A 15,435-nucleotide genomic window follows, 5' to 3' on the forward strand; every position below is an offset into this window, starting at 1 on the left:
AATTTAAGCAATACTAAATTTAACCAACAAGCACTTGTGAATGCTGTAAACTTTTAACAAGTGCCATTCCAGGTGTCTTAACCCCCAGTGAAAAATATTTATGAAATACATTCCCATCCTACTCATCTCAGCAAAGACGTATCAAAATTTTGTTCTTTTTGACAACTGTGACAAACTACAAATATTATAGTTGAGATCGTTTATTCTAACAGGGTTTTTTTTAAAAAAAACAGGACTAAGTATTATCTTGTGCAATAAAATGTAACTAGATAACTAGATAGTGCAGAGAAGGTTCACGAGAATGTTGACAGGATTTCAAGGTTTGAGTTACAGGGAAAGGTTGTGCAGACTAGGGCTTTTTTCTCTGGAGCGTAGAAGATTGAGGGGGGACTTGATAGAGGTGTTTAAGATTTTAAAAGGGACAGAGTAAATGTGGATAGGCTTTTTCAATTAAGAGTGGGGGAGATTCAAACTAGAGGGCATGGTTTAAGATTGAAGGGGGAAAATTATAAGGGTTACATGAGGGGAAATTTCTTTACGCAAAGGGTGGTAGGGATGTGGAATGAGCTTCTGGCAGACGTGGTTGAGATGGGATCATTGGTTACATTTAAGGAAAGACTGAATAGTTACATGGAGAGGAGAGGACTGGAGGGGTATGGACCGGGTGCTGGTCAGTGGGACTAGAAGGGTGGGGATTTGTTACGGCATGGACTAGTAGGGTCGAACTGCCCTGTTCTGTGCTGTAAGTGGTTATATGGTTATATAACACATTTTAAGAAAAATCTCCATCATTTGAAAAGAGAAATAAAATTCAAGCAGTCCTTAGACCAGTAAATTATATATTTTTTTTTATTTATGTAAGACAAAACATAATTAAACAACAGTCTGTCTTGTAACCCCTTAAATACACCTAAAAATCAGTATCAAAAGTGCAACAATTTATAATTTAGAGTAATTTTTCAATATATATATACTGTATATATACATACAATATTATGCTATCAAAGAACATACATTTTTTCTGTAGAAATTTCTGATGCAATATACAAAATATTCAGCTGTGTCCCAAAGAACTTCTTGACAAAGACACAAATCAATTCCATTATTTACTAGTTACATTTTTCCCCTGATTTCTGATGGCTAAAATGCAATTTTGTAGTACTTTATCAAACTATGCACCATCTGACTACAATACAATAGCCAAATCAATTTCTAATCATGAAAATCCACACCCAATACATTGTTTCACAAAGCCCGAACACACACAGGAACAAATGCATAATGCTGCAATATTCAAAACGTTTCTCATTCTACCAATGATTTGGATCATCTTTTATTTAATTGTAGCATTCTCTTTTAAAAAAAAACTATAGAGTGAGTATTAAATGTACAATCCTTCCAAAGAAAAAAGTAGGGAGGCAGAGGAAGCAAAAGTGTGTTCAACAGAATATACATAGCTTCCCTATTCCTGAATCCCAAAAGGTGTTTTAATGCAGGGATAGAAGGGCATTAACTGAAGTACTTTTTGGTCCAACAGGCTTTAAGGACAATTTTTTTAAATTGAAAAAAAAATCTACCTTTTGAACTTAAACAGCTACATGACCTACTTAGAAGCCAATCAGACTGAACTCCTGTTGCCCACAACTTGCCACAATAATATAATACTATATAGCTCTGATGAAATCTATACATAAATGCCAAAGATGAAATGGCATCATTTGTTAAGACCACAGTATTTCCTGAGGCAACACATCAAAAAGCATTATTCTACGAGCTACAGAATGTTTTCTGATGAATAGTTTTTATTTTTTTAGCAGCAGATAGATATTCTTCATTGGATTTCAAAGTATTAATATTAAGTACTGTACAAGTGAAAGGTGGGAAAATTTTCCACCTGGTTTATTCAAAACAGTGATTCTGGTCTTAAACCCTAGGTTAAAGTTTTTGCAGGCCACTTTAAAATTCATATAGGATGAATATAGTAAACTCTCTCAATCAATCAGTAGCTTAGATGCTCAGATCCTGTTGAATTAAATTCCAATCTATCTTCCAATTAGACATTTAAAATCAGACAGCTTCAAAACTTTCATTAAAAAGGCATGGACTGGTGTGTATCATAAGGAGAAGCCAGGCAAAGATTTAATATTAGGTTTGATGGAACTTGATTTGAAACTAATACAGGAAGTAGGAATGTTTACAAAAAACTGCCATTTATGGGAACTATATAAACTGTGTGCTTTGATACCCATAAACAGAAATGAAAAGCTGTAGACAGTGTCTTCCAATATTACATTCACCTGTGACTGTGAGCTTAAGTGTATGGGAGCACAGAACATATTTTTCCCAGGCAAAATATTGTCACTTCATTTGACGTACAAGTTAATGCGAACACAGGAGAGATTCCAAGATGCTATGACAGAATAAGTTTACACAATAATAAGCAACCAAAGATTTATAGGAAATGAGATAATTAATACAAACTACTGAACTTTAAAATGTATAATCATATTATTTATATACTATATACAACTGAAAATAATTAGTGCATGCTCCAATATACCAGAACAGTAGAAGGATTTTATTCTATGGAGGCATTTAAAATATGGTCATTTACCTTTTTCATGATATATTTGCATGGAGACAAAAAAAAATTGGAATTACTTTTGTAACCCTTTGTCACTTAATTCCTCTGGGATTAAAAAAATCTTACAAAATGTAGTTATCTTTTTGACACTAAAAATGTTTTAATGTTGTATTTACAAGGCTCTACAACTCTGCTATTGGTTCTGCTGTTTTTAAAATCTTCACCTATTTGATGTTTCTTGTGCATTCGATAACTCCAGTAATCAGCACCAGATTTTTTTTGAAACAAAGAGTTCAGATTTATGATTAGATAGTAAAATAAAAACTTCAAATTTAATGCAACTCAACACCAAGACCTGCTGAAATAATACATATTCAACTTGTGGAAATTGAAAATAGACAACTGCAAGACTAGATGTTGGTCAAGTTTTTGTTTTAAGTCCATCATAACATGATGGTCTTTGGTGACAATTCCTGCGCAAAGTTGTTATATAAGCTTTTATCATTTTTGGTCAATTACAAGATACAAATTACTTCAGTAGTTCCAAAATTTGAGGATGGAAAAAAAAAAATGCTCAACTTAAAATGCCCACTTAAAACATGGGAAGATTAATCAAATATCAGTTCATTTTGGTTTCATACATATGCATTAGCATGCATCACACCAATTACATCAAATTGAGTTCTGGAACCAACATTCTAGCACCAGCTCAGTGGCCCTCTTATGCAAACATACATAGCTGTTAATTATTTCAATGTGATGTTCATAAGGAATAAAACTGCTTTCATCACATGGATACTTAGGATTTATCATTACAATCAGTATTACTCTGGTGTAACCCTAATTCCACAAACACAATGAGAAGTTTTCCATCTTCTGCATGATCTCAGTGCCTCGTTCCTCAAGGCTGAGCATTTGGGAGTGAGATGGAACTGTTCTGCATTATTTAATCCCTGGACTGGTAGAAAAGGATATAGCCAGATTCAGAGGTCTTTGAGATATCGGAAGTCAATCCATAGAACTCTTCAATGGCTTGTGCATCTATTTTCTGTTTGATAGATAACAAATAATGTTAATGGAGGAAAAAGTACAACTCTCATAAGCTCAGTTTTTCAAAATACTCAAAAACAATTCAATACAGTTAGGGCTAAAATGGATCTCAAAAAGGCTTATCCTAAAGATGCAGATAATCTACATTCCTTGGTATCAAGTCTCAAATTAACAATCTACTGTGTTGGGTGGAGAATTTAAAGTTAATGGAAGCACAAGGGTGACAAGAAATCAAAAGTGGATATTGCAGTGTTCTGATTTACTATCACTTGTTTTGCAAGAGGGCTCAGGAAAATTTTCAAACCCAACCAGTCCTTAAATTATACTCCAAGAAAAGCAACCATTAAATGTAATCTCAAAGTCTTTGAATCCATCAATGGGGAGTGCATCCTTCTCAAATCAGGCTTAATAGAGAAATTTATCTTCATTTCATATTTGCACACAAACCATTCTGAGCCAGTGGGAACAAACCAGTCCCAGCTGGTGCCATCTAATTTATTCCCCCAACACATTTCCTAATCTTTGCCCTAACAATGCAAAACACCAGCTTCTGGAGAAGCTCAGTGGATTCAACAGCATTTCTAACAGAAAAGAATTAACACTTTGGGTCAAGACCCTGCATTAGTACCAAGAGTGTAGAGGGGATAGTCAGTATTAAAGAGGGGAGGGGGATGGATGAGGCAGAAGCTTTAAAGTAATAGGTGGATCCAGGCAAGGAGGGTTTGATGGACAGATGGAACCAAATAGGAGTAGGAAAGGATGGAGTTGTGCCAGAGGCTGAGGTGACAGGTAGAATCTAAGAGCCGCAGATTAAGGAAACTGACAACAAAGTATGGAGTGGAACTAGATAAGGGAGGGATACTGGACAGATGGGAACTGTGAAGAAAGGAGACCAGTGTGAGGAGTGCCTATCTGGTGCATAAATGGAGCCAGGTTGGGGAAGGGAAATAAATTGAGTAACAGGGGTTGGGAGGAGTGCTGTGGAAAGAAAGGTGTGTGTGGGGAACTTGGGTAGATCAAAAGAATACAAAAGGAAATGAGAGGGAGGTTAACCGAAATTGGAAAATTCGATGTTCATGTCAATGGGGTTTAGACTTCCCAGGTGCAAAATGAGGTTCTGTTCCTCTAGTCTGCGTTAGCTTCACTATGTCAGCACACGAGGCCGAGAACAGACAAGCCAGTGTGTGAATGGAAAAAGAAATTAAAATTGCTTGCAATCAGATATCCACTGTTAACAGTGCATTGGTGCTCAGTAAAGTAGTTGCCCAGTACATCCCTTGTCTTGTTAATGTTGAGAAAGCCAAATCAAAAGTACAGAATGCAAAAGACAAGGATGAACGAGGTGCTGTGAATTTCCACCAACTTGAAGTGCTGTTTTGGTCCCTGGATGGAGAAGAGAATGTAGAGGGACAGGACTTGTACCTCCTATGGTTGAGGGGAATGCATCTGTGGAAGTGAATGGATGGACAATCCGAAGTTGTCTTTGGGGAGAGCAGAAAAAGATGGGGAGGAGATTACATGACTGGTGGGATCAGGTTAAAGCTGGCGAAACTGTCAATAAGTGACGTCCTGGATGCATCCGACAATGGTAAGAAGAATCCATGTTTCCAGAGAAAGGAAACTTCAGATACCCTGGAGTGGAAAGCTTCTTGTAGAGAACAAATGCTGGTGAGAATGGAGACACTGATGACATCCTTACAAAGGGCAGGTGCTGAGAATCAGAATTTATTGTCATGAACAAGTCATTAAATTCATTGTTTTGGCAGCGGCGTTAAAGTGAAAACATTCACACAAACCAGCTTACAAAAATAAACAAGTGCATGAAAAGTAAGGCAATGTCTTTAACATTGATCATTCAGGAATCTCACGGCAGAGAGAAAGAAGCTGCCCTTGTGCCACTGAATGCTCGTCCTCAGGCTTCTGTACCTTTCCCCCCCCAATGGTAGCAGAGTGAAGAGGGCATGGTCTGGATGGTGAGTCCTTGAGAATAGAGGCTGCATTATTAAGACACCACCTCATGTAGATATCCTCAGTGAAGTGAAGGCTGGTGCCTGTGATGTCACAGACCAAGTTAACAATCCTCTGGAAATTTTTTTATCTTGTCCTAAGCATTGCATCACTGTCTGGTACAGAGGTGCCAAACAGCCAGAACGCTCTCTACACCTGCAAAAGTTTGAGCCTTTGGTGACAGACTGAATCTCCTCAAACAGTATAGCCACTAGCGAGTCTTCTTTATGATTGCATTGACATTCAGATTCCAGGACAGATCCTCGGAGATGCTGACACCCAAGAATTTGAAGATCTTGACACTCTCCACTACTGAGCCCTCAATGAGGACTGGATCGTGTTCCTTAACTTCCTCTTGAAATGCACAATCATCTCCTTGGTTTTGCTCATGTTGAGTGCAAGGTTATTGATGTGACATCATGCAACAAGCTGACCTGGGGGACATCGCGTGTAGAGGTAGAGTCAGGAAGTGGAAATCAGACTCTCCCGGGAATTAGTTTTTAAAAAGTGTAAAATTGGCAAAGAGATCGAAACCAGAGTTTTGGAAGCTGTTTAAGAATAAACAGGAAGTATTTTTTCTATGTCACCAAAGAGGGGGAAAAACTGGCCCGTCAGGAACATGCCAAGAAAAATGACAAGGAAAAGAAGCAAGGCCTAACACAGATGGATCCTGGCGCCATGGCACGAGCTCCTACTAAATGATATTCAGTGCCATCCTAGCTGCAGTTACAGAGAGATTGGACGAGGATGAAGAAGCGGTACTGCGCATGCACAGATTGGAAGATATGACACAACCTAATGCTACCAAAGGAGGTAGCAAACTTAAAACACAGCCAAGACCGCATTAATGTTAATGAGAGAGTTGAAGCAAGTAAGATTGGATATTAAACAATCGGAAGAAAAATGTAGAAATATTATGAAATAGAATGCAAAAAAGATTTGAAAATATGGAGGAGAGTCAAAGATGCGGAATTTGGTTACGGAAATAGTTCAGGACAGAATGGATAAAATGGAAAAGTCAACGGATGCACTTGTTGCTGAAAATAAATAACTGTGTGAAAAAGTAGACCGGTTAGAAAACATTAGTGCAATGGATTCCTGAGGTTCTTGGACAAAATGATTTTGAAGATGTAATTGAAATAGAAAGAGCACGTAGAGCTCGAAGACCGTGACCATCGCCAGAACAAAAACTATGATCTATATTGATACAGTTTCTTCACTATCAAGTCAGATAAAATATTAGAACTAGCAGAAAAACAAGCCAAAGAGAGAAAGATTCCAATGAAATATCATGGAAATAAGATTTTTCTTTATAAGTTTTGAACTGTTGAAAATTTTTTTTTTGAATCCGGTAAAGAATACCCTGTGGAAAAAAGGTTATAAATTAATCTTATGCCACCCTGTGACTCTCAAGATCTTTGTGCAAGAGGGAGCAAATAAATTATTTATAGACCTTGTTCTTATGCAAAAATATGCTGACAGTCTACCAATTATTCGGCAAGAGGCTGAACAGGGGCGGCACAACACATGAAAAATGAAGATCTTTTGATTAATAAAGAGTGATTTTTCTTTTCTTTATTTCTTTAAATGAAAAATGGGTTTAGAATAACAGTGAATATCCCTGTGGTCTGGGGGTTGGGGGGGAGGGGAAGAGGGGGTTGGAAGTGATATGAACTGACTTCTATCGAATCACATGTGCAATTATGGACTGGGCCATAACCCATTGAATGGAGAGGAGGTAATGTTGTGTATTATTTAAACAACATTAATGGGAGATTGTTGTTATTTTTATTCTATTATTATTCTATTATTATTCTTAACATTACTGAATTCTATATATTGGAAAAAAATCTGAATTTTTTTTTCCTACCTGGATTGATGAGGTGGATACATCTTAAAACGATAGATAATAAAAGTTCAAATTACCAAGGAGATGCCAAGCAAAGGGGAAGTAATGTTTGAAATTGATTAAAAAACATTAATGAGTAAATTAATGAACACTAAGTTTTAATATTAATGGGCTTAACAGCCCAGTGAAAAGAAAAAGGATACTGGCACATATTAAGAAAATGAAAGTAGATATAGCTTTTTTGCAAGAAACTCATTGAATTGAAAAATAGCATCAGAAGCTAATAAAGATATTGGGTATGATATGTGGCAGATTCTTCATTTAATTAGTTGCAATTTTAATAAAGAGTCTTCTGGTTAAAATACAAAATGTCGTAATTGACCCTGCATATGTCATGGTACATTGTCAATTTTTTTTTCAGAACATTGGACACTTCAGAATATATGCAACAAATGAAAATGATGAAAAATTTAAACAAGAAATGTTTCTTAACTTAGCAAATGCACATGACAATATGTTAATAGGTGGGGATTTAAATTTTTGTTCAGTTTCAGTTTTTGATAGATCAACAAGAGCAATAACAAAGACAAAAGCAGCCAAAGCTACAATGCTATAATGAAAGATTTAAATTTGATAGATGCATGAAGAAGAATTCATTCAAGAGAAAGAGACTATTCTTTTTATTCAAATAGACATGAATCTTATTCTCAGATAGACTTGTTTTTAAATCTGCACAACTTCAGGGTAGAATCCAACAAGCTAATTAATAGGCAAGAATTTTATCTGATTACTCTTTCCCTTGTTGTTGACAATAACATTGTGGAAAAAAAAGAATCAGTTGATAGATGGAGATTTAATTCTACGTTATTAAAATAAAAGACTTTTGTGATTTTATTACAGAACAAATAAGATCCTTTTTTAAGACCAACTCTAATTCAGTTAATAAATTTATTTTATAGGGCATGATGAATGTGTACTTACAAGGTCAAATAATAAGATATACTTCTAAAATTAAGGACATATGAAAGAGGTAGAACAATTGGAGAAAGATAATAAATTTAGAAAAAGATTTGCAAAGACAAATTAATGAGAAACAGTGATGACTTATTAAGATAATTCAATACTTTATAAACATAGAACAGAGAAAGACAATAAGAACTAAACAGATATTATGAATTAGGTGAGAGAACACATAAGGTCCTTTCATGCCAGTTAAAAACAGAACAAATTTAAAGAACAATTATGGCAACTAAAACTGATCTTAATCTAATTACTTATAAACCTCAAGAAATTAATGAGTTTTAAACAATTTTATACTAATCTATAACAATCAGGGTCTCAAAATGATAATAAAATAATTTTCTGTCACAAATAAATTTACCAATAGGGGTGAGGGAAGCATTGAGCTCATTACCAAGTAATAAGTCTCTGGGAGAAGATGGCTTCCTGCCTGAATGTTATAAAAAAAATTAGATTAATTAATTCCCCCTTTCATGGAGGCAGCAGAAACACGTACTTTACCAGAATCTTTTTATACAGCAATAATAACTAATACTAAAAAAAATTGGGATCCTTTAAAACCATCATCATATAGACCTATTTCATTGTTAAATGCAATTATAAAATTGTAGCAAAAATATTAGCGAATAGGTTGGCAAAATTTTTACCAAAGTTAATAAATATGGATCAGATATGTTTTAAAAAATCTGCGGATAATGTGACAAAATTATTGAGAATAATACATTTGGCACAAAAGAGAGGGGAAAATGTAGCAGTGGCTTCAGATGTAGAAAAAGCATTTGATAAATTAGAATGGGACTTCTTGTTTAAAATGCTAGAAAATTTGGGTTGGGACAAATATTTTCAAATTGGATTAAAGCTTTATATAATGGACCTATAGCTAAAGTCACAGCAAATGGCAGATATCTATACCCTTTCATTTAACTAGATCTGGTTGGTAAGGGTATCCATTATCTCCAGGAAGTTTTTTTAAAATTAATCAAATGGAATACAAGGTTAAGATATTTGCAGGTGATGTTGTAGTGTTCATGCTACGCGAGCATGGAGAAGAACAATATGCACACCAAAGCCTCGGAAAACAAGACTGATTTATTGCTCTGGCCATTGCACTTATATGAGCCCCAGGCACTGATGTCATGGCCCCACATCGTTGGAGCGCTGTCCTGGCATTGGCTAGCGTTCCTCATCTTCCCGCTATGCAGGAGGTCACCTGGGATGACAGCTGGTGTCACCCACAGGTCCGCGCGGTCACCGCATTCGTTGGTCATTTTGTGGGCCGCTACACGACACCCCATCCAGAACTGGCGATCGGGCCATTGTCTTGATCAGTTTGGCCTTCTCCTTACCGCCGATGTCAAGGACAAAGGTGGAGTCGTTGTCCCTGACGATCCCCTCATAGGGTTGTTATAGGGGTGGTCAGTGTGCGCCCCTTCTCACAAATACGTACCAACAAGTCTTTAAATCCATGGGGGAGTTATGTTTGGGCTGGCCATGTGGTGGAGTTTGCCGTGAGACCAAGGACCCAGTTTTCGCCGCATGTTCTCTAGCATTGCGAAAACTGGAGTCACGTGATGGAGTAGTGGCCAGTAGGAGAATACCAGCCCTCTCCAGAAATGAAGGAAAAAAGTGAGGAAAAAACAAAGCCCCAGACACACAAATCACAACAAATAAAAAATAAAGATGCGGAGAAAATGGCATCAAAGAAAGAAAAGCCAAAAATAACGGGAAGAAAAGAAGAAAGATGCTGGAAGAGAAAGGTGAAGGCCTTACCTGTATGAAGAAGCAGGGACCCGCCGTGAAAAGAAGAGCCCACTCCTTGAGGTCAGTGGAGACCCTGCATGATCGCGACTCATCGAACGCAGAACTGCAAAGATAGGTCACAGAGCCAAACAGACATGCGCAATCACGCATGCGCGATGCGCACAACAAAGACAACACCGACGTGAGGGGGGACCAGCTGTGGAGTGGAATTCAACAGAACAGCTGAGAAAGACCCGACAGCAGAGCTCCCAGTGGGAAAATACAGAAAATAACGGGAACGGGAGGGGTGAGAATGAAAAAAGGAAACCAGAGACACAACAGATAGCCAGCCCAGAAGAAGAGGACCAACATCAAGACACCATTAAAAAAAATACCCAACAAACTGAGACAAGCAGCTCAACAAGAAAGTCAGAAGAAACACAGATACAAGGAAGAGAAATAGAAGACAGAAACCCTAGAGCAGACACAGATGAAGAAGAAGGAGAACATCAAGCTCTGCACAGAGAAATAGAAGGTAAAGTGAATGGACAACATAGATTAAAAAAAATTTCCAAAAATATGTGGAAGCATTAAAAGAATGGCTGACATGAGAATTTAGTGAAATAACAAGAAAAATGAAAAGTACAGAAGAAAAAGTGAGTAGAATAGTCATAACAGAAATAGGGAAAAGATTAGAAAAGGTGGAAGATTGTAGATACGTAGGGGAATATACCAATAGGAGGGGTCTTTAACCTTAATTTGGACTCAAAGATGGATAAAACTGGAAAAAAGACTAGCAGAAAGAACAAAGTAACCAAATTTATGGTTAAATCGATGCAGGAAATGCAACGTTTGGATATATGGAGGAGACAAAACCCAAAGGAAAAGGAATACTCATATTATTCGAGTAGACATAAAACATACACAAAGATTGACCTGTTCCTGTTATCAGCCCACATCCAAGGGAGAGTTAGAAAAATGGAATATGAAGCTAGATCACTCACCCCTGTTATTAGCAATAGAGAATTCATTGAGCGCCAAATTAAAATGTACTTTGAAATAAATACGGAATCAGTGAAAGATAAATTTATACTATGGGATGCAATGAAAGTTTTCATCAGAGGGCAGATAATAAGTTATGCAACCAAGATGAAGAAGGTCTACAATTGGGAAATAGAACAGCTAGCAACAAGGGAAGATACAACAAAAAGAGAATTAGCGGACAAAAAAAAAATACGAAACACTACAAACGTACAAGGTGGAGAAGAACATAATGAAGACAAAGCAGAAATATTATGAGCTAGGAGAAATAAAACGCACAAAATACTAGCTTGGCAGCTTAAAACAGAACAAACTAAAAGAACGGTATTGGCATCAAGGAAAAAGGACAAACAAATTACATATAACCCAAGTGAGATCAATGAAAACTTCAAGGAATTCTACGAGCAATTATATCGAACTGAGAACGAAGGGAAAGAAGACAAAATAGATGAGTTTCTAGCTAAAATTGAACTACCGAAATTGCAAGAAGAGGAGCAAAACAAATTAATAAAATCATTTGAAATAGAGGAAATACAGGATATATTAAAAAAACTACCGAACAATAAAACGCCGGGAGAGGACGGACTCCCAATTCTATAAAACATTTAAAGACTTATTAATTCCTCCTCTCCTGGAAGTAATGAACCAGAATGAAGAAACATAAATCATGCCAGATTCATGCAAAACAGTAATAATTACAGTAATACCAAAGACGGGGAAAGATCCACTAACACCAGCATCGTATAGACCAATATCTCTACTCAACTCAGATTATAAGATAATAGCTAAATTATTAGCAAACAGATTGGCCGACTGTGTACCAAAAATAGTAAAACTAGTTCAAACTGGATTTATTAAAAGAAGAATAACAGATAATATCTGTAAGTTAATCCATGAAGTACAAGGAAACAAGACGCCAACAGTGGCGGTTGACTTAGACGCAGAAAAAGCCTTTGACAGAGTAGAATGGAATTATTTATTCAAAGTACTACAGAGGTTCAACCTACCAGAGAAATATATTAATTGGATTAAGGCATTATATAAGGGACCATTGGCGAAGTGACAGTAAATGGATATAAAATATCAAACCAATTTAAATTAAGCAGGTCAACTAGGCAGGGATGTCCACTATCTCCCTCACTGTTCGCGTTAGCTATAGAACCCTTGGGAGAACTGATAAGAACGGAAAATAAAATAAGAGGGATAAAAATAAAAGAGAAGGAATATAAAATCAGTATATTTGCAGATGACATCATAGTATACTTAACAGAACCAGAATTATCAATAAAAGAATTACATAAGAAATTGAAGGAATATGGAGAAGTATCGGGGTACAAGATCAACGCAAATAAAAGTGAAGCGATGCCTGTGAATAATGCAGATTTCACAAAATTTAAGAAAGAATCACCATTTAAAAGGCAAACACAAGCAATCCGATACCTAGGTATTCAACTAGATAATAATCTAGGCCATCTATACAAATTAAATTATCAGCCATTAATGAAGAAATTACAAGATGACTTAGAACATTGGAAAGATTTACCACTAACACTGATAGGAAGGGTAAATTGCATTAAAATGAATATCTTCCCAAGGATACACTACCTATTTCAATCATTACCAATTTACCTAACAGAGAAATTCTTCAAGGAGCTAAAGAAAATAATAAGGAAATTCTTATGGAAAGGGGGGAAACCAAGGATAGCACTAGATAAATTAACAGAATGGTACAAACAAGGGGGCTTACAGCTACCAAACTTTAAAAATTATTATAGACCAGCACAATTAAGATACCTATCAGGTTTTTATCAACAAAGGAAAAACCAGATTGGACCAGATTAGAGCTAGATAAAATAAGGGAGAAGGTACCTGAACATGTACTATATAAGTGGGATGAAAAGCTGGTGCAACATAAGAATTCACCAGTACTGCACCAACTGCTCAACATTTGGAAGAAGATTCACATAGAAAGGAATAAAACAAATTACCAACTACCAAAATTAATATTGATGCAAAATCAACTAATCCCTTTCACAATAGATAACCTTTCCTTTAGAGGATGGGAGAGAAAAGGGATCAAAAGAATAGAAAATTGTTTTTTGGGAAATAAATTATTATCTTTTGAACAAATGAAGCACAAATATGGTATAACTCATGGTACAATGTTGGCATACCACCAACTGAAAACCTACTTGAAGGACAAATTGGGAAGCAGGCTGAGGCTACCAGAAGGAAGCAGTTTTGAATATGTGATTACAGACACAATGATAATTATTTTATAACAAACACGTACATCAAACTGCAAGAGAAAGAGAACGATGAAATAAGCTGTAAACCCAAACAAAAGTGGGAACAAGATCTAAACATAAAGATAAAGAATGAAACATGGGAAAAGCTATGCTCCTGAACTATGAGAAATACAATAAACACGAGGTTACACATGATACAATATAATTGGTTACACAGGCTATACACCACACCCCAAAAGTTAAATAAATGGCACCCAACAGTATCAGATAGATGTTTTCGCTCTAAGGAGGAAACGGGAACAACAGTACATGCAATGTGGGCATGTGAGGAAGTGGAAAAGTTTTGGGAAGATCTAAATCAGGTATTAAATAAAATCACAAAAAATAACATACCAAAAAATCTAGAGATCTTTCTTCTAAGTAATATAAGAAGTAAAGAACTTGGACTCGATTTGGATGAAGCACAAAATAGATTTATTATGATAGTCTTAGCTGTAGCAAAAAAATGTATAATGTCAACGTGGAAATCAGAAGATAGCCTGAGAATACAGCAATGGTACATAGAAATGAATAAATGTATTCCATTGGAAAAAATAACATATAATTTAAGAAATAACATCACAGTATTCAAACATATTTGGGAACCGTACATGGAACACAACAGAGAGGTCCTACCATGGACCTCCATCACCTAAAATGACAGAATGAGAAGATGACGAAATGAACTGACCTAGTGTGTAAAAGTAGATGACACAATTTTCTTGTTTATTTTCAGAGAGTGATGACATTGTTTAATGTATCATATATGTTGAATGTTTAATGGATGGGGAGGGGGGTGGGAAGGAGGGAGGGAAGGAAGGAGAGAAAATGACACTGTGTATTGTTAGGTCTGCTTTGTTCATGAATGAGTGAGACAAACACCAGGCTGAGTCGAAATCAGGGTTCTTTGTTCTTTATTACCGGATTGTAACACTTGCGACTAACAAAGTTAGTCGGAGAATGCATTCTGCCGTTATCAGCAAAATGGTGATTTTTTATACCCTTGGATACGTGCTTAGAACATCATCATATCATTACTTGTCCAATGACTAAAACTGTTGCTATCCTTTCCCTGCTAGCTTCCTGCCTCTCAATCCATCAATGTCTCTCTTATCTTGTAAGTACAAGGATGCATTCTGTTACTCCTTAGTACTGGGTGACTCCTTCTCCGGTCCCATCTCATGATGTTTTACCTAACAGGAGTACAAGGACACCTCCCCTTCTTGTTACTGCCCTGTACAGGGTAACTCCCTACACATTCCCATCTCATGATGTTTTACCTTACAGTATGTTCATGAGGGAAATGTTTATGTGTATTTTGGTCAATATGATTCATAGTGTGAAAAATAAAAAAATTTTTTTAAAAGTTCTCTAGCATTGCCACGGTGTCTTCTGGATGTTTATCATGGGCCAGGAACTCCCTGGGAATGATTAAGGGCACGTCGTAGACCATCTCCGCCACCGAGGCATTGAAGTCCTCCTTCAGCACGGTACTAATCCCCAACAGGACCCAGGGCAGCACGTCAACCCAGTTGGGACCCTTGAGCCGGGCCATCAAGGCTGCCTTGAGGTGCCTGTGAAAGCACTCCACTAGCCCATTGGGCAAGGTGTGTGGAACTGTGTCCCCAGGAAGTTAACCAGTGCTGCCCAGAGCCCAGAAGTGAATGGTCTCCCCCTGTCTAAGGTTAGGGGCTCTGGGACCCTGAATCTGGACACCCATATGTCAATGAGTGCCCTAGCACAGGTTTCTGTAGAGGTATCAGTCAGCGGGACAGCCTCAAGCCACCTCATGGAGCGGTCAACCATGGTCAAGAGGCATCTTGCCCCACGGGAAACTGGTAATGACCCCACTATGT

General features: G+C 36.9%; 1 protein-coding gene across 2 annotated transcripts in view; it reads right to left on the minus strand.

The window, feature by feature from the left end:
* Positions 1–859: 859 nt before the first annotated feature.
* The window catches only part of usp12a (ubiquitin specific peptidase 12a), a 71,722-nt gene continuing 57,146 nt past the window's right edge, over positions 860–15,435 (minus strand). For both annotated transcript variants that reach the window (XM_069891483.1, XM_069891482.1), the window contains one exon: positions 860–3,632. In XM_069891483.1, the coding sequence (XP_069747584.1) occupies positions 3,531–3,632 (102 nt within the window). In that variant the 3' untranslated portion in view covers positions 860–3,530. The remainder of the gene's footprint in view (positions 3,633–15,435) is intronic.

Source organism: Narcine bancroftii, chromosome 7 (assembly GCF_036971445.1).
Source record: "Narcine bancroftii isolate sNarBan1 chromosome 7, sNarBan1.hap1, whole genome shotgun sequence".
Lineage (NCBI taxonomy): Eukaryota > Metazoa > Chordata > Chondrichthyes > Torpediniformes > Narcinidae > Narcine > Narcine bancroftii.